The 20755-nt window shown below is 35.5% G+C and overlaps 1 protein-coding gene across 2 annotated transcripts; it reads left to right on the top strand.

The window, feature by feature from the left end:
* The first annotated feature begins 2408 nt into the window (after positions 1 to 2408).
* Positions 2409 to 15363, top strand: LOC107778537 (chaperone protein dnaJ 13). 2 transcript variants are annotated; one of them, XM_016598816.2, is made up of 13 exons: positions 2409 to 2792; positions 3451 to 3737; positions 7178 to 7375; positions 7454 to 7568; positions 7824 to 7910; positions 9228 to 9316; positions 10061 to 10145; positions 10314 to 10367; positions 12472 to 12552; positions 13217 to 13294; positions 13704 to 13943; positions 14588 to 14695; positions 14774 to 15363. In XM_016598816.2, exons 1-13 carry the CDS (start codon positions 2649 to 2651, stop codon positions 14828 to 14830), a joined length of 1623 nt encoding a protein of 540 aa, XP_016454302.1. In that variant the 5' UTR covers positions 2409 to 2648; the 3' UTR covers positions 14831 to 15363. The 2 variants fall into 2 exon arrangements, with proteins under 2 accessions (XP_016454302.1, XP_016454303.1); XM_016598817.2 differs by lacking the exon at positions 13704 to 13943 and having other exon boundaries at positions 2414 to 2792.
* The last annotated feature ends 5392 nt before the right edge of the window (positions 15364 to 20755 follow it).

Raw genomic sequence — 20755 nt, 5'->3', positions numbered from 1 at the left:
AGAAGAACACATGACGTACAATATACTTACGAAGTTGTAGTAAAATTGTATTATAATTGTATGTAATTGTATTCTGTTGTAGTTATATATATATATTTTTATTTGAATATTGTATGAACGTTGAAAAATAGTTGTATAATGTATGAATCATTGTATGAAATTTGTATTTAAGTTAAAAATACTATCTTTTTACATAAAGTTGTTGATATGTATCAAAATTATTTTAAGAGAGGAAGAAGAACGCACCACTTACAAAATATATACAAATCATATACAAAAAATTTACAAAAGACATATTGTATAAAATTTGTTTTTAAGTTGTATGATGTTGTAGTTGTATTTAACTGTATAGAAATAATGTACGAACATTGTATACTATATAATTTATTGTATGAAATTTTATTTTTACTATGTATATTGTTGTAGATGTTCAAATTTGCATTAACTTTGTATCAAATTTATTTTTAATCTGTATGTTGATGTACTATACATTGTGTCTTTTCTCAATTGATTTATTAAGGAAAGAAAGATAGAGAATGAATTCCAAATCGACTGGTGTGCACTAATTTATATTTGTTTGAACTGAAAACCTTGAATATTGATGAGAACCGAATGATTTGGTGGAGAAATTTTGAATTTCACATTAAAAGCGCCATCGTCGCATTTCGGATAAATTGAGTTTTATGTGAGATTTGAATTTTGTGTGAGAAATTAACTGGATAGCATAGATTCTTGTTAGAAATACTAATACATATATGTCCTATCTATAGCATATTAATGCTGCAGATCCTGCAATGACTTGGTAACATTATAAGACATGTATACAGTTAAATAGCTAATTTTCTAGCTCAAGGATGCAAGCATATGTATAACATAAAAGTGTATATGAATACATAGTCGAGGAAAACATCTATGTCAGTCGGTGCATGTCAAACCACATTGATTTACTACATTAAACGGTATGTTGATCATGGTTAAGGAAGTAGTTTGAGATGTGTAAACACAAGTCTGTAATAGTTTTTTTCTACCATCCCTCGTATATAATTCGTAAGCAATCCTTGTTTAGGACGAGTAATATACAAAATTAGACAAATATTGAGACCACTATATATGTCCAGTGAGACCACTATATTTGATTCAATATCCTTCCAATGTAAATCGATTTTAGGATTAGCACAGAAAGTTGGCAATGGACGGAGCAGGCAAGATCTTTTTAAACTTATTTGAATTTTACAAGCAATTTAAGACGGAAGAAAAATAAGGAAAGAGGAGAGGAGAAAAAAAAATAGGAAAATGGTATAATTGAATCCCCTAATTTAAGGCACTAATAATAGATCGTATATAATTCGTAAGCAATCCTTGTTTAGGACGAGTAATATACAAAATTAGACAAATATTGAGACCACTATATATGTCCAGTGAGACCACTATATTTGATTCAATATCCTTCCAATGTAAATCGATTTTAGGATTAGCACAGAAAGTTGGCAATGGACAGAGCAGACAAGATCTTTTTAAACTTCTTTGAATTTTACAAGCAATTTAAGACGGGAGAAAAATAAGAAAAGAGGAGAGGAGAAAAAAAAAAGAAAAATGGTATAATTGAATCCCCTAATTTAAGGCACTAATAATAGATCGTATATAATTCGTAAGTAATCTTTGTTTAGGACGAGTAATATATAAAATTAGATAAATTTTGATAAATAAGTTTCAAATATTATATAAGAAGAAAAAAATCCAACTTGTAATTAGTTTTATGATTACATTTCATAATAGCATGGGCCGAAAGAAATGTTTGTAACAAACCAAATCAATCTCCATGTGTGATACTTATCGTAAAAGGATTTTATTCGATATTCCTAATAAGTGTTTATTTTAGTTTTTGCAAATACCGTTTGGTTGAGGTTAGTATTGCAAAGACATGTACATTATTATTATTATTTTTTTAAAATTGTACAAAATTCAAAAACTCATATTATTCAAAACAACATCTAATAATAGCACTTTTGGTCCCTCAATTATTGGTAAATTTTGATTTTGATCCTTGTGATGTATGACTCAACATATCTAACCTTTCATTAATTACAATGTGTTTTGTAGCATATATATATTTGGAATATTTTTAGTACTATATTACTGTTAAACTACTAACAATATAAGCTTAATATAACACATGAATAATTAAGCGGTAGAACAATTAATAAATATGGTGAATTTATGAATATTCACAAGCAAAGGATAAAAAATTGCATATTTCAATTAAAAGTTAAATATGCTCAGACAGATATCACAAGGACTAAAATAAAAATTTACCAATAAGCGAGGGACCAAAAAATGTTATTAAAATAATATTAAAAAGTTTAAAATTCAACCAATTAAATATTTTTATAAAAAAATAAAATAAAAAATAACAGAAAGAAAAATTGTAAGGAATCTAAAGGAAGTCAGTGGTAAGTCGTCAATGTTCTTGAGCAGCAAGCAAGATTTTCTGAAATGGCGACTCTGTAACCCCACCCCCACGAAACTAAACAAGGGTTTTAGCTAATCCTCAACAGTAGCATCCATTTTGTCACCTTACACACACACACACACACACACACACACACACAAACACAAAATCGAATTTTCTTATAAACCCTAAAGTTAATATGAGAGAAGAGGAAAGCGGGCCGCAAAACAGGGAGCTATATGCATTGCTACACATATCTCCAGAAGCTTCGGATGAAGAAATCAGAAAAGCTTATCGTCAATGGGCTCAAATATATCACCCTGATAAATATCAAGCTGCCGAGGTAGTATTTATTTTCACTATATATTTCGGTACCACTATACTAGTTTCTGTGAACCCTTAATTTGTGTATTTAGAGTTAAAAGATAGTAACTTCTTAGAGGATTGAATTGTTTATTATTGGAATTAAATAAGTCTGAATAGTTTTAGAGTACTTGTAATTTGCCTATATTTCCTGGACTATATAGGAAGGAAATGGTTACTGGACTAGTTTTAGAGAATTGCTAGTATTAGAATGAAATGGGTCTCTGATTAGATGGAATGTGTACATTGGGTTCATGTAGTCAACTCGAACTAGCTTGCGATTGAGGAGTAGTTGTTTGATTGATATGTTCCAGAACTGCGATTAGTTCTGTTTTTGCCTTTGATAGTTTGATATTGGTGGAAAAGTATAGCTGTGTTTGCTTTTGCTCTATTTCGTCCGGGTAATTTGCATTGCAATTGGCATATTTATTCTTTTTCCCTCTCTCTTCCCTATTCAACTTTTCTCTATGCGATAGCTCGCAGTTAGGTCAAGAAAATCTATATTTGAAATTTCGTGAACATTATTACAAGAAATTAGATAATTTCCCAAGTGTAGATGAAACTTGTTTGGTTTTCTTGATTTTCTTCTTATGAAGGTCGAGTTGTGAATGAATCGTGGCATATTTGTCCTGTTTCAGATGAAGGAAATTGCAACAGAGAATTTTCAACGAATATGTGAAGCTTATGAAATTTTGTCGGATGAGAATAAAAGACAAATATATGACATATATGGTATGGAAGGGGTTAATTCTGGTTTGGAACTTGGTACTAAGCTGAACAAAGCTGAAGAGATCAAGGAAGAACTTGAAAAACTACGTCGTCAGAAGGAACTTCAAAAGGTTGCGGCACATCTCCGACCTTCTGGGTCAATTTTGGCAAATCTGTCATTGCCACAGTTTTTAGAGGGTGATGGCATTATGAAAGGGTAACCATCTGTACTTATATGTCGTAATTGCTTTTGTAGATTCGATGCAGATATATGTGACTAGGTACTTCATAATCCGATGGCATGGCATTAGCCAAATATTACATCTATCACATTGCGCGCGTTTAGAATTCCTTTGTCCGTAATCCTAGATAAATATGCAAGCATGTTCCGTTAAGTAACTTGTTGATAAGTAAATTCCTTTTAAGTATTTGAGTTATCCTTGGCGTGGGGGACAACTTGCATAAGAATGTTTCTAAGCTGCCACCAGAAATGCTTGCGGATTTGAAGCTAATGAGCTATGCTTTAAATTTTGTTAGCTTCAGTGTGCTTCTATGACATTGTAGTGAAGCATAACCAGTTATGAGAATTGTAATATGAAGCGGAATATATCATAAACAGGGATCTTGAGGAATCTTTGTAATAAGCCCCTATAACTAGCTAAGGTTGGTTCAAAAAAGGTAAAGACCATTGAGCATACACAAGAGTCGTGATCACGTCCAATTCACACCCAATTAAGGAGTATGAAACGGTTGTTACAATAATAAAACTCAATGCGAGTCGGGGTCGAATCCACATGAAGTTTGAAGTGGTGTTAAGGTAAACACTCAAGAAAAGAAATTCGAAATAATCAAATTTATCTTCCAAACAAAAGTGGGTAGCTGTTATCTAAATTAACTGCTAAGAGATTTAACTAACTAGTGATCAAATAATGATTGAAATGTTTTTATCAAATAAGGGAAAAGCGTAGGGTTGTAACCTTCACCTAGGTGTAAACCTAATGGGTAGAGTAAATCTATGCTTGCTTGGTAGATCGAGGTTTGTTATGACTCTCAATGCTTAAGTACCCACTCAATACTTCTCGGTTAAATAGTGATTATGCCCAAATTGGCTTTCTCAAGACCAAATGGGTAGCAATATAAACAATTGAATATGAGTCCAAGTTTGATTATCCCGATCTCTAATTCAAATCCTTTAATCAAAACTTCAATTAGTTCAATTTTTTGTTAGCCAAGTCTTGCTAGATTAAATCCCTCTTTCTCAAGTAAGAATGAAGTCAAATAGGCATGCATCAATGTTTGCAACCATTTATTTTAAGTATAAAGCATAAACAAGGCTAAATAATATCCACCCAATCAATAGCAAACACTAATATGAAATACCCATAAGTTTTATACACTAGGGTTGGATCACAACCTTAGATAAAATCTAGCTACTCATAATAATTGATACATAAAAATGAAAAGAAGAAGTAATTGAAGATATTAAACTAGAATTTAAGTGGAAAATTAATGGGTTTTCTCTAATTGTTGCTCCAAATTGCCCAAAATGGCTAAATATAACCGCTAGCTGCTGCTATAGTACAAAAGTTGCCCTAAAAAAGTGTTCCTCGTCTATTTATAGTTCTATGAAATTCTCTAACAAAAATTCCATTCGAAGGGTTCTGCGACCACACAATTACGTCTGCGGTCCGCACTTTGGGATTTTGCTCTTGCAGGTGCTTTCAGTTGAAGAAATGCTGCGGCCGCACACAAGCTTCTGCGGTCGCACAATTTTGCTGCGGATCGCACTTTGAGGAGGCTTCAGACTTGTTCTATTGCATCTTCTCTGATCTCTCAGTCTTGACAGTGCGAACTTCAAGTGCGACCGCACTTTTTGGTGTGCGGACCGCGCTGCTGCCAAAATCCTCTGAAGCTTCAGAGATTCTTCTGCGGCCGCATATCATTTTCTGCGGGCCGTATTTGCTTTTGCGGTCGCAAATGGAATTTTGCGGACCTCACTATTCTTTGCACTTCTCTTCTTGACTGTTTGAGATGGAACATCTCCTCTTTGAGTTAGATTTCTTCGTTGAGCTCACATTTTCTAGCACACCTGCAATTCACACATTTTCATTAGATTCAGAAATAAAAATCACTACTTTTGGACTAAAAACTAAAGCAAGAAGGTACTAATAAGTGGTTAAAATCCACACTTATTAAGTTGCTCTCGTGTATGCTTTTTTTTCCATCAAAAAACATACACGAGCGACTCAGAGTCGCTCTGCATGCTTTTGTAACAGTTTGGTGCTTATTGTTTTCCTTGACCCCTTCTGGCTACCTCCTCAAGAGGTCTCGGTTGTTGTGACCTGCTTCCCATTATATGTGTTCTTTAGTAACTTTATACATTACACCATCGTCAACAGAAGTAATGACCCGAGCAGCCTGTAGACTTACAGACTGCACAGTCTAGCTGCTCTGGACGAACATGAATTGAGGTGCTAACACCACTGTCATTTTTGGTTAGAAGCATCGAAGGTTATTGTATAGTAAGATATTGCAAGACTAATGCGTAAACTTGTTTAGGCAAAGTTAGCAATATGATTTTAGTAGCTTCAACATGTGATTGCAAGTACTTACATAAAAAATGTAATAAGCAAGTCTTTCTATGTTATTGCATTATATTTCAACTACAAAAAAAGATTTCAGAATAGCAACCAAGGGTGTGGCCTAGTGGTCAATGAAGTGGATTGAGAACCATGAGGTCTCGGGTTCAAATCCCAGCGGAGACAAAAGCACTAGGTGAATTCTTCCCATCTATCCCAGTGTTGTCAAAAGCGAAAAGTGTTAAAAAGTGCTCCTGGTCTATCAAGGCTTTAAGCAAAGCGCAATTAAAGTGTGAGCTTTAGTTAAAAAAAGTGCAACGAATATGTAATGCAAGAAAAAAAGTAACACGTTCATTAATAATGATTCCCTTAAATATTAATAATATCTTTTAACCAATTATATTTATTGTTTTGTAATACTCTATTCAATATAGAACTTATTGGCTATGAGGTGTGGGCCTTAGTGCCTTGCCTACACTAAAGCGCAACCTAAGTGAGGCGAAACGCATACCCTGAGCTTTTTTGAGCTTCGGGGCTTAAGCGCGCCTCAGATAAGCCTTTGACAACATTGATCTATCCAAGCCTTGGTGGATAGAGTTACCTGGTACCCGATGCTGGCGCAAGCTGGCCTGGACACCACGATTATAAAAAAAAGACTTTAGAATATACAAATTACAATCAATAAGTCTTCAGAATATCATCATTTTCCATATGGTTGGATTTTGCGGCGAACTTCGTTTCTTGGTCGGGCCATTTCAGTACATTACTGGAAATCATAATTACAAATGCTTGAGTTATTTGCATCTTCCATTTGCCTAATTTTAGGGCGTGCATGATATATCAATAAGGTAAAATAAGGCATTTCATTGTTTTACTGCTCCACACCCTTAGAGCAGCATATAAGAGTAAGTTAGGGCCCCCGAAAAAGTAGTTAACTGAGGCTCCGTATTCTGCTCCTGATCTCGATACAGATGTTGATCATTCAGCAAGTGCAAGTTTTTGTCTTCTATATGATTATTCAGCAATGCCTCTTTCATGACCTCATCTTACCGTACATGTTTCTGGGCATGATTGCCAGGATGGCTATGGCTAGTGAAGTCCAGTCCCAGATGTCCAAACACAATGCTGTTGCCATTGGTGGAAATCTGGCGGTTAATGGGAATGCTGGTGGTGGTGCTGCATCTGTTGTTTTTAGGCATCAAATGTCATCAGTTTCTTCGATAGAGTTTATGGGGTCGATGGGTTTGAGAGCATTACTAGGAGTACAGACAACTCGGTAGGATGATCAATTTTGCTATATGCTGCAAATCTCAAATTTCTTAGCCAAAGATTAACTTGTTCTTTGTCTCATCAGTCATATATCTACTCACTCTACGGCAACAATGGGTCTTGCCATGTCCTTAAGAGATGGTTCTGTTAATCTCTCCAACACATGGACTCGCCAGCTCTCTGACACCGCTCATGGAAATGTAAGCTATTTTTGAGTTTGGTACATTGAGAAGCTTAAAAAAATCTTATGTCATAATTGCTACTATTCTTTATGTTTCGTGCCTGCAACTTTAGTCAGAATTGATGATCTCTTGGACCATAGAATTCTGGAAAAAACTCTGTTTAGAGGTTGAGGCATGCTTTTAGTGCATCTCACATTACTAATATTCACTCATTCCTTTTAACTTATCAATAATATTTTATTTTTTCCTTCTCCCCTTTCATTTTTTTTCCAGATACAGCTTTCATTAGGTCCAGAGTCATCTATAGCTGTTGGATGGCAGAAGAAGGAGCAGAAAAGGTCTGCTTCTGGAGAAATCAAGGTTCCACTTTTCTGCTCTAGCTGTAAAGAATTTTTATCTTTTGATGACATTTTCTTACAAAAGTGAATTTAAGAATTTTCGTTCCTACCTAAGACTTGCCCATGTCTTAATTGTTTATTTTACAATTGATTAATTACTGGCTGACACTTTCTTTGGTCTGACTATGAGGGATGCAGAGATATTGAATATTTGTGGTTTTAAATCCACATGAATATAGTACTCTATTTTTTTTGTTTTGATAAAAAACAGATGAATTTGTATCTTCTACCTGTTGATATGGAATTAGGATCACCTAATGGTTAATTTACTTGGCACACAATTTACCTTTTTCTGGACAAGCAGAACATGCACCAGTTGATTGTATATCCAGCTTTAGTAGACTACAGAGCATAATTTGTATAGAGTTGGTTTTGGGTTCCCTATAAGGCTTATAATTACTTGGTTATTTCCCAAAAACCTGACCAAATTGTTGAATTAGATTAAAATTGTTATTTAGGTTGCTAAGTTTCTTTTAATATCAATTGTTTGGTTTAGTATCGTTTTGAAAAAAAAAATCTATACAAAAGTGACAGAAGTAAATGTTATTTGTTTAATAAATAAAAATAATGGTACTTGTATTTTAAGTAGTTCTCGAATATTCTGCTGCCAAAATCTGGGAGGTAAACTTTGATAGATTGGTGCCCCTTGAGGTATTCCCTTACAGTGGGTTGTTCCTTTATAAAAAGAAAAAAAAAACTCCAACTTCCCAAACTGGACAAGCTGGTGGAGTTCTATCAAGGCTTTTGCTTGGTTTCTTCTTGAAGAATAAGATTTTGATTCTTCCACTCTCTCCTACTTTCATTAGGTTGTATTAGGGCTATAGATGTTCCACAACATTCTGACAAGCATACTAGCAGGATTAGAAGAAGTTGGCAATGATAGTATTAGGCTATGTGACCCCCTCATGTTCCATCCTCAACTTTCTTTCTTTCGCGTGAGAAGAAATCAGAATGCTATTTATGTTGGGCCATTGGAAACTTATTTGAATCTAAAGAAATTTGAATGCTATTTATGTAGGGCTGCTCAAAACATATCTGGAACTATGTGTCTATCTGTGCATATAATACAAATATAACATACTTACAACTTGTTCTGTTGGAAGAGACCTTCTTCCTGCTTTTAATATATTTAACATGACAAGTGCATTGGGTTCGAAGGATATTAAGCAGCATTAAGTCATTAACCTGCATTCTACTGGGCAGCATCTTAACCTTACCAATTTGAGAGACTTTGAGCATTGTTATATCAATATATAATTTGCAATCCATTGTACTGTAGATAGGGACAGGGTCATTTGGTGCAACTGCTCATTACACCCACCGCTTTTCCACAAAATCTCATGGGCGTATTGCAGGCAGAATCGGAAGGTTCGTTGATGTTAATAATTCCTCACTTCTTTGCATATTATTCATCTTATCGCCATTACCGTGTTAAAGTTCAAGGTTCTAAGCCTTGGACATTTAATACTTATTGCTAAAATAAACTACACAATCTGTGGTCTGAATAAGCTAGTGAATGCGTGTGTACTCTTGATATGTTGCAATGTGCTGTTTCTGACTTATTTTGTTGAATGATTAAATTTCTCGGATCCTAGTTTTTAGTTGGACCATGATTTGCTAATACACATGGTAATGGTGATGACCAAGGCCTAGTGGTCAATTGATTATTAGCATGAGTACGTCAATACATAACTTGCATTAGATATTGCTACATCCTCAGTTTATAATCAGATTTCTATAAAAAGCTGGTTATATAAGCTATTTCACATTATCTTCTTGATCATTTACCTTATTTACCCATGACATTTGTTCAGGTATTAGGTAAAATTTGTTACAAATTTCTGGGAAGAGTAACCCTCCTAGTATCTTGGAAACAAATAACTCCACTAGTGTATTTGAACCACTTGAATTCCTTATCTTTTCTGTTGTAGATTGAACCAGGTACCACATTTTCTTGCATAGTAGTTCAGCTTGTTATTTATATGTTTTGGAGAAGGGTATCTTCAGTTAAGCCTAAAGCACGATAATCTAGGTTACTGAGTTTATCTTCATGCACAAATTTCGTAATTCAATTGGTAGCCTTTTCTCACGAAATTCTATATTATATTGCAGTACTGCACTTGAACTTGAATTGGGCGGTGGAAGAAAAATATCTGAATTCAGTACCGTTCGGATGCTGTACACTGTAGGAATTCAGGTAAATATTGACAAAGTAACTCCTTTCCCCTCCCCCAAGAAAAGAGGAGTGGGGCCTACTTCTTCCTTTGCTTTTATTAGACATGTTTTAGCATTCCTTAGAGTCATTAATGCAAGATCGTTAGCATGTTTTCGTGCTTTACACCTTACATCCACTTTTTGTTCATAGGGGATCTTTTGGAAGTTCGAGTTACATCGTGGGGGCCAAAAGTTGATTGTTCCCGTAAGTAGTCTCATACTTGTGCCAACGTGCCTTATTTTGGTTTCATGCCTTTATCTTTTTCTTTCTTTTTCCTTTTCCTTTCGCTTGTGCGTGGACATGCTCATGTGTTCGTGTTTTGGCTACATATTCCCGGAAATTTGTTGCATCAACAGCTGCCTTTTAATCACGAACTTCCAAGATGATCAGGAGTCTAATAATGATATAGAAGTCCTAAACTAATGTGTAATCTCTTATTTTAAGAATATAGTACCTCAACCTATTGAACTAATGAATATTAGTCTTACAACTGCGGGAGCTAGTTCTCTCTCTCTCTCTCTCTCTCCCCCTTTTTTTTTTTTGAGAAAACAACTGCCAGAGCTAGAATTATTTTTAGGGAACTTAAGTAAGTATGTGTTAAGTATGGTCTATAATTTTAATTGGATATTAAGTATGTTCATTCTGATGGTTTCACCAAAATTAGGTTAATTGTATTCAAAAAGTGGGATCTAATCCAGTTTGGTCTAACTATCAAAAAGTAGCAACCATAAGTGGCCAGTTGGAAGGTACTTGCTAGTATTGTAACTTGTAAAGAAGAGTTGAAAATTCTTTGGTACACAAAGGCGAAAAGTTTTTCTTGTCTCAATTTCAAAGCTAATTTCGTTTTTCACATTCAATCCCGTAAACCGTGGCGAAAATAATTAAAGCATTAATCTACCTTGGTGATTAAAAAACATTTTCTGTGCGGTTCCTACGGTGCGCCTCTGGGTGAGGCATCCTTGAATGGTAGTAGCGAGCGCTAGTATCAGGGCATTTGCTTGAACACTGAGGGCTGCAGCCAGACGCCCTAGCGCGTCATGGGTGCGGCGAACCTGGGTTTTGAAATTACAAGCTTCCAAGTAAAGAAAACGAACTTGGGGAAGAAGAGGAACTAGATCCATACAAGACATTGTCTGCCTCCCAATTATCATTCAAAACCAATTTCAGAGATAAAATATAAAATACAACCTTACCTTATTGCTCATAAAAGGAATACCATAAGGACGATGTGGAAGCCATGATCGGTGGGAGTGGCAGCAGCTGAAATGAGCGATGCGAGTGGAAGCGATGGAACTGACCAGTGGCGATGCCGGCGAGGGCCGAGTGGCAGAGAGAAGCCACTTTCTTGACTAGAGGCAAAGCATGAAATGAAGTCCGTTTAAAAATAAAAAGGAAAGGGAAAAATGAAAATGTATGAAGCCAAGAGACAGGCACTATGAACATTCTGGAGATTCAGTTTTAGGCTCTCCAGCTAATGGGATGTTGGGTCCTTCCAAGGCATCTGATTAGAAAAGCTAATCGGATGTTGGGCTTAGTTGATAATTTTTAAAAATTTGGCGTTGGGCCTCCATCCTTCGTACATATAATCCAGAATTTCTTATAACAAAAATGTAACATTTTGATAAAGAAGGGCTTTTTGCAATTCTTTAACTAAAAAGAGGAAAGCTGATTGACTCTCCAATTTTTATATGATTAGATATTTAAATTAATCATTCCTATATAATTTTCTGCAATTTTTTTCTATGATTTTAATGTTATTTTTAGTTTTTACAACTTTTAGTAATTTATGCTTATTTATTACTATATAAAATATTAAAGATTAAATATCACCCTGTGCCACGGAACTTACGGATTACTCCGTATTAGATAAAAGGCCATGCCTCGCACCTCCACCTCTTAAAATACTGAACGGCATTGAGTCCCCTTGATTCCTTTGACAAAAATTGAGAGGCTCTCTAGTACTTCACTTCTATTAATCCAAACGCCAATAAAATGAGTCCTAAAATAACAGTTTTTCTTTATTGTTTCTTGCTGTCTTGCACTAAGAAGCTTGCGGAATGACATTTTAGAGCGACTCCATAATCTGTATTCTTTTATCTGTCCCACTCTATTTAACGTACTTTCTTCCAGTAGTGTCCCAGAAAATTGACTTTTGCTCAGGTAAGTGAAGATTCTAAGTTCCTTCCAATAAATTGGCATTTGGCTGAAACAGATTAACTTTTATCTAAATAGTATCTGTCTCACTCAAGATCATCGTTGTTCAGGCTATTAATTATTTTCATATTTTGCTACATCTCGATGGATGCAGGTATTGCTTTCTAGACAGTTGAACCCTTTTTTTGCCACTGGAGCATTTGTGATTCCGACTTCACTGTATTTTGTACTGAAGGTTTGTGTTCTGCTTCACACGTGCATTTGAAAATTTCATTCCCGTCAACAGCTAAACTACCACATGATGGTTCTCAATTGTTCTATGGGGGAGTTTACTATAGTACTGTCTTTCCATGTGTTGCTGCAAATTGTTATTGAATCAATACTTAATTTGGTTGAGATAGAAATAGTTCTTCTGATCAACATAGCACTATCCATAATGAATATCTTTTTGCTAGAACATTTAATTTTTTTTTAATTTGGTGACCCAAGAGTTGATTTTCCTTTTAGTCTTGCAACCCATGTTAAAGATTTTCCGCTTGGTGGCCCATTGCAATCTATTATTTCCTTCCCTAGATATTTGAAATATGTTTTGCTTTACTAATTACTTTTGATTCTGAGTTGTTGGGGGGCCTTGTGGTGGCAATATGAGGAAATGTCTCCTCAAAATTATAAGTTGCATAGTTTCATAATTGCTCATTTTCCATGACTTCCAACATCTTTCTCTTTGTGAAATCTTTTCCTTCATAATTGTTCTGAATTGTTATGGGACCTTGTGTTGTCAAAATATGGGAAATGTCTTCTGTTGATTATATTTTATAACTTGCTTATTTTCTTAATAGCTCATTTCCCAGGAATTATATCCGTCTCTTTTTGACTGTTATTCCCTTCTATATTTTCAGAGATTTGTTGTGAAACCTTTTTATCTTAAGCGGGAAAAGCAGAAGGCATCAGAGAATATGGAAAAAACTCTTGGCCAGGTAATTATAAATAGTTTGGGTAACTGGCATTGCTGCTGCGTGAATTCTATGAATAGTGTCTCTAGTTCTTGGCTGTTAGACCTTGGGATGTTTGATAAACAACCAGGCATCAGACGCAAGCTAGTTGGGGTCGGCTCATGAATCCTCTCAATCAATTTTGCTCTATTTTGGCCCATTTCGCCTTAGGATATTCGATGATCCACAATTTTGTTTTTGCTACTTTAGTAGTTTCTAAGTGTCAATGCTGTTTGTATGTACCTGTACGCTGCCTCTGCTGCTATGATATGGCGTGTGTACTATTCTGTCTGTAAAAGCATTCTCATGGTACTTCCCATTGGGCTTATAATAGATGGTCAAATGTGCACTCAACCTCTACCCAGCTTTGCTCCTAATGCACTACATGTTTTAGGTCCGGGAGGCAAGGGCAGCAGCTAAGAAAGCTCAGCAACTATTGCAAAATGTGGCCAGTAGGAAAAGAAGTAGACAACTAGAAACAGGTGGACTGGTTGTTACAAAAGCACTTTATGGTAGCCGTAAAGCTCTGAAGAACAGAAGTCAAAAAGAGGAAGTAAAAGATGAAGTGGCTTCACAAATCATTGATGTCACTCTACCTTTAAATTTTCTTGTGAGCGAGTCCGCGCAACTAAAGGTGCGTTCTTACTTCCACCATTCTGAATAGGTTTCTTTGTTCTGATCAGTGTTAAGGACTCCTTGTTTCATATTTGGTGCCATAAAACACGTTTTTGAGTTCAAGATTACTTGCTTTAATTGGTCTTCTGTTTGAACATGAGAAGCTATTTGGAGGTCATAAATAAGAGAGAATTAGAACAACTGCAGTTGCTAAGAGAAGGCTAAGGACATGGTGGGTTAGATGTCATAATAGGAGGAAAAAGGGGAATAACATGGATAATATGGTATACGATCATAGTATGCCACAATATCTTCTTGGTGCTCCTTTTGTGGTTGTTTATTTGGCTGGAACAAGTACTGGGACTTGCAAGAATTTGTGTTTCTCTGGAAGATACACACACATCTATTGTATATCAGGAGGATTAGCCCATACTTTGGTGCTTTATGTGGTTAACACATAGGTTTGTTCCAGGATTCATCTTGGGTTCTCTGGGCATAGCAACGAGCATAATTGACGTATTCCAGAGACTGATGAAATGAAAATAATTACAAATGAACGCATTTTTGCAGACACTTCTGCAACTACTTGCCAATATCTTTTCTATTCAAGATGGTTTTACCTTTTACGTATTAGATATTGAATGTCTCATTGTGTATATGTAGCTACACGAGGGTGTAAAGAAATCAGGAATTATGGGCTTTTGTGATCCTTGTCCTGGAGAACCTAAGCAATTGTATGTGGAGTACACCTTTGATGGTAACAACTTCGAGGTAATCCTCTTCTTTCACCCTTTTCTAATATGAGAAAACGTCCTCTGACAACTAAAATTGCTGTCAAAATACTAACAGGTCATTGTTGATGATTTGGATGAGTTGCTTATACCTCAAGATTCACACAGAATTTGATGTCATTAGAGCTGATGAGTTGCTGTTTTGTTGATTAGTAGGAGCTGCCAATAAGCCATTTCAGTGCACTACATAGATAGATCTAAGGCTGTTGATTCCTCGAAATGAGTAAGATAGTCAATTGGAGTAATTTAAGGCAACCAATAAAGACTTGGTTACCTCTTCAAATGTTGCATCATTTGCTATGCCTCTGAGCTACTTTGTTCAATGTTTCAACCCCTCGCTCCCCTTCTCGTCATCCTAACCTTCTGAAACAACAGGAATAAGATGGGGAGAAAGTAGCAGAAAGGATACGTTCCTCCTTACCCTCCAAAACCAACAGGAACGCAACACACACACAGCCTTAGAAATGTTTAAATGGGACGCAGCTCCTTAAAGTTTTGGTTATCAATTTTTTTAAAACAAAATTACTACTGAGTGTATTCTATTTTGACAAAATAAAGGCAGTCTAGTGATATGTTATTCTTTTAACATTGACTATTTGATAGATTCCTTAACATTTCTTGCATATGTGAAAGGGGTTTCTGTTCAAAGTCTTATTTCCTCAATTAACACGTCAGAGAGTAAAACTGGTGCATGGGAAACAGAAGGGTTTTTACCAGTTTTTCCTCTCCTTTGGCCTCACTCATCTTTACATAGATACAATTTGGTTAAATGATTTTCCAGTTACAAATATAGACCACTCTACCATGTATGCTAAAAATTATAAAGGGTGAGCAACACCCTACATGCAATTGTGCACTGAAAAATCTAGAACATGGACGATTCCATGATATCAATCATAAATTACTCCAATGAAAGTAGCATTAAGCAAAGCCTATGCGCAAACGATGTGTACAGTCGATTTTGGCCTGTCTTTTTATATATTTTATAATGTGTTGTTGCAAAAGAAACACTTGCTGATAGATTGATTTGCTAGAACCTTAAAATCCTAAGATCTAAGGGCTCCTAAATTTTCTGGCTATGGTGAAACAGTTCAATGAATATGGTTCTCAACATTACCTTTCATAAGTAAAAAACTAAAAACTGAGACATTGTCCGCCAAAGAAATCATCGCATCGAAGTCTGGCAATGTATTGCAAATTTGGAAAACTTCTATTCCTAAAGAATTCTCTTCGTCTATGAGTTCAGTCACGAGTTTAAGTCTCTGCCTCTCCTTAGTCAATTTTGATCCAAATTTCTGTTTCCTATACGACTTGGTAATTAGCTCTTCATCTTATTGGGAACTCTCAGACTGTTTCGAGGACTTTTAGCTTCTATGATATGATTTTATATGACGAGACAATCTCTCACATTTGTATCTTTACCTAATTTACAATAGGCAATTATAAGGATGTGATTCAAGAAGCAATGCACCTTTTCTCTCAAGTAGGCTCCAATCGACATTTATTTATTCAAAGGTAGATCTAGGACAGATTCTGTCATAAGTTCAATTGAACATATTGATTTCAGCTCGAACTATGTTCAATTGAACATATTGACTTCAGCTCGAACTATGTATGCCTATGCAAAAAAAATTTAATATATATATATACGTATTACGCTCATTCTGAACTCATTGCCGTTAGATTTCTGTTACAATGCACACAGTGATGCTTGGCGAAACAATAAAACAAGGGCATGATCTCATTAAAACATAGAGAAACAAAATGTCAAAGAGGGTCTCATGTTCCACTCTCTTTTTTCTCTTTTGTTGGTAGTGTATTAGCTGGTTGATGTTGCCATTACGTGACAGTATTCTTCAGTAGCACCATGACCTATTAGGTCACAAGCATGGCATGAAGCTAGCCTGGATACAGCTTTTAAAGTGTCATATCTATTCCTCAGCGGCTAAGCTAAAAGCACGGCTACCTGTTCGATCAAACTCAATAGCGTTTGCTCAAACAATATATTTAAAGACGAATACCTGCACGCAAAAGAAACATAATTAAGAAGCCCCATGAAAAAGTTGTCAATAATAGTCACACTGCTATTTGGTTGGTTTCTATTACTGGAAGACTTGGCCAAATTGTTAGCGCCACCCACATCTATGAAACATTAGCTGGATCACCACATTTGGGAATTTGATATATTAGAAATCTTGTCTTCATTATGTTACGTACATTATATATATATATATATATATATATATATACACACACATATATATTTTAGTTATCCGACCCTTTTCATAGGAGATCTATACAAAATGACAAGAGAGATTTTTGTAATATCTTTTTCTTCTATTTAAATTGTAAATGGAAAAGAAGATCATTTCCTCTTTAAAAACTTGCAAGGTAAAACCACTTTTAAATTATTTGCTCCTCGACTTGAAGCTTCCCTATATATGCAAAGAACTTTTTTACTTTACTTGCAAATTTTCCAACAAAGGAAATTTTATTAAACCTATTTTCAACCAAATTGCTCTGATCCTTCACTCACAGCCGCTGATTCGAATTTTATATATACACAAATTTTGGAATAAATGAATAAATATATATTGAGTCCACACCATTGCTAAAGAACGCTTCCCCCGAATTGGGTCCTACGCGACGTGAATCAGAATATAGTCGAGCTCTAATGCGGGTATCGAACACCGGACGGAAACCAAAAAAAAATTGCTAAAGAGGATTACTCAGTAGATGCGCGATATTCACATCATGAATCAATTTTAATTTCTGAATTAGCTAAGAGAGGTCGACTACACTAAAGCCTTTGAATAGTGATGGTCCTATTTTACGTCTACAAAATCATAATTGTCGTGTTTGTAGTAATCCATCCAAATTATGAACCCAATGCAGGTCCACACGTTGACGGCACAATTCTTGGTAGTGGAAGCTGCCAATTATTGTGTTTAAGTTAAATAATAAGGAAGGATAATCATATCAATTGATAATTAATGCTAGGGTCTCCTATATACTCAGTAGTAATTTGCTAGGTCCTAGATTAGTTCAACAAGTCTTTGCATAATCAGATAAATAATGGATAGAACCAATAAAGCAACGACTGTTAATGAAAAACTATGGATAAAGCGTTTAATTTAAAAAGAGTTAGGTAGCATCACCAACTATTTGTGCCATTATTTGTCATTAACGCATCACTTTCAAGATTAAGTACTTTAAGTTGTCAATTGTTAGCAATTCCACACTGGGAACCCACCAGTTTTATCACTACTAATTGATGGAATGTGGCAACATAATACTGGATGATAGTATGTGGTTTCATATTAAATACTATATTTTTCAAAATACTTTATAAATTGTAGTGTCAACTTGCGCGTACATTATCTATTTCACGGCTACCTGCTATCTCAGTACAAATATTTTGGTAACTCTGCTCGTTAAAATTTAGTCAACAACAAAAATAACAAATCTTGCGTAATTCCACAAAGTAGGTTCTGGAGAGAGTAAAGTATACGCAAACCTTACTCCTACCCTGTGAAGTAGATAGACTATTTCCGATAGACACTCGACTCAAGGAAAAAAATAAAAATAAAGCAGAAACAACAAACAGTAATAACAACAAAATAAGAAATAACAAGTCTAATACAAAAATAAGATTCTAAGAAACAATAGCAAGATAAGATGATAGAATAGTCAAAGCGAAAAAAATAACATATAATAACAAAAACTTGCGGATAAGAAGATACGAAAATATAAGACTAATACTAATGCTACCGACATGAAAAGGAGACACGCACTTCTTCCGACTAACCTTCTACCTTAATTCTCAGCCTCCGCCTCCGCCCTTTCATACAAACCTACACTACTAGAAATTCGCTAAAAACCGACCAAAAAAATCGACCAACGTTGGTCGGTTATGGCCAATTACCGACCAAAACGTGACCATTACGGTGTGGACGGTGTTTTGATGGTCGGAATGGCTTACCGACCAAAGTTGGTCGGAAATTACCGACCAACTTTGGTCGGTAGCTTAAAACGACCATCTGACAAGTTTAATTACTTACCGACCAACTTTGGTCGGAAACATATTTTATTAATTTAATTTTACCGACCAAAGTTGGTCGGTTTAACTAAATTATATTTTTTTTATTAATTATTAAAATTAAAAAAAAAACGACCAACTTTGGTCGGTAATTGAAAATATATATTTTTTTAAAATAATTAAAATTAAACATTACCGACCAACTATGGTCGGTAATCTCAACAGTGCAGGCAAAATACCGACCAAAGTTGGTCGGTAATGTTGAATTCTGGGAATTCAATGTTCATTAACCGACCAACTTTGGTCGGTATTTTGGAATAATTTATTTTTTTATTAAAAATCGACCAACTTTGGTCGATTTTTCTGGGTTTAATTTTGGCATAAAATGCCTGTTTTGGCAGCTACACCACCTGCCAGCATACCAATACACCTAATAACAGAACAACACAACAACAACAACAACAACAACAACAACAACCAAAACATTCAATAAATACTTTAAAACTAACAAATTAAAGTTCAATTGAACATAAAAATCCAAAACCAAGTTAAAACTAATTACAACTAGTTCAAAACTGGTTCTATTTGTCTAGTTCAAAGTATATAAAAGTCAAGAGGTATTTTCTACAACATCATCATCACCGTCTAATGAACTTTCATTTACAAGACGATATAGAGAACGATCTTGTGGAGGACGGGAAGCACGATCACGGGGAGGACGGGAGGAACGATCACGAGCAGGACGGGAGGAACGATCACGTGGAGGTCGACCCTATGGAGATGACTCATGAGATCGGGGTAACGGAAAAGCTCCACTAGATAGGAGAGTTCTGATCTGAGCTTGCATGCCAAGGAATTGAGCATCTCTAAGCCTTTCTCTTTCCTTGGCCGCTTCTAGCTCTGATGTGAGCTTTGTCACTGTCTCCCGCATAGCGGAGAGGCTCTCCCTATTAAGTTGCTCGCCTTGCGAGGAAGTCCCTATTCCTCGCATTCCACACTTATAGCGATAGAAGTTTTTAGTAGGAAGCCCGTATACCTTCCCCCATTTTGGACCGCCAACAGACTCCAACCATATTCTTTCAGCATCCTCGTCCGAAGGTTGGGTTGGCTCACCCGATTCACCAGCTGGATGACTACAGATGAATTCCTCCACGTTACTTTGGTAGCGACCCTATATTATTTTAAATTAAATCAGTATTTCAAAATTTTTATAAAAGTAAATTATAATACTTAAAGAAAATTGAAAGCTTACATATGCAGTTGAGGCCCGGTCCTCGACCCACCTATCTTGATCCCCCTCTTTCTTCTTGTTCACAATATGTGTCTCCTTGAATAGCTCATCATGACTCATTGGATGCCCATACTTCTTTTCCTAAAAATAAATTAATTTAGTTAATAAACAGAATAGATATACTTAGAAAAGTAAAATAATTTAAGCAATTACGTACCAATATTCTTTTTATTGTCCCTAGGCTGATCGCACCTCCAGTGTGCAAGGAGCCTCCCTTCTTGGATGCGCGAGCTTTCTTTCCTTTTTCGCTCCTCTCTAAGAACTCTGCGGTAAGCCATTGCCTTTGCAAATCATTCCACAAATTCTCAAGTAACCAGCCAGGCCTCTTGTTCTTCTTTCTAGCATCCGAGAAAGCATCCGCCAATCTCTTGCGAGCTTTATGATGAAAATTTGTAGCCACTTCCGCGCTATAGCGGTCTTCCCATACACACTTGCTCTGTATTTCAAAAGTTAAATATTAGATGGAAACATCATAAATATAAATTATTAAACTGTTTAAAAGAATATTTATTCCTTAAATTGATTGAAAATTTGCTCCTTCAGTGAGAATGGGCAATCAGTCCAAGTCGCATAAGGGCCATCATAAAGCTTTCTGATGGCATTGGTGATTATCCTCGTAGTCTTATTACCCGGCCTGAACCTGCAATTTAACAATAAAAATATATTAATATCTTAGTAAAAATGTTACAAATCAATAGACGCAAAAATAA

This window comes from Nicotiana tabacum, chromosome 23 (genome assembly GCF_000715075.1).
Source record: "Nicotiana tabacum cultivar K326 chromosome 23, ASM71507v2, whole genome shotgun sequence".
Taxonomy (NCBI): domain Eukaryota; kingdom Viridiplantae; phylum Streptophyta; class Magnoliopsida; order Solanales; family Solanaceae; genus Nicotiana; species Nicotiana tabacum.
The sequence above is the reverse complement of the archived record's forward strand: the minus strand, read 5'-3'. Positions and strand labels throughout refer to the sequence as shown.

What these genes read in the sequence shown, in the direction of transcription:
- LOC107778537 (XM_016598816.2), top strand. Translation starts at nt 2,649, where the DNA reads ATGAGAGAAGAGGAAAGCGGGCCGCAAAACAGGGAGCTATATGCATTG. An exon ending in CACTGTATTTTGTACTGAAG is followed by an intron (nt 12,553 to 13,216) that starts GTTTGTGTTCTG and finishes CTATATTTTCAG; the next exon opens with AGATTTGTTGTGAAACCTTT. An exon ending in TGGAAAAAACTCTTGGCCAG is followed by an intron (nt 13,295 to 13,703) that starts GTAATTATAAAT and finishes TACATGTTTTAG; the next exon opens with GTCCGGGAGGCAAGGGCAGC.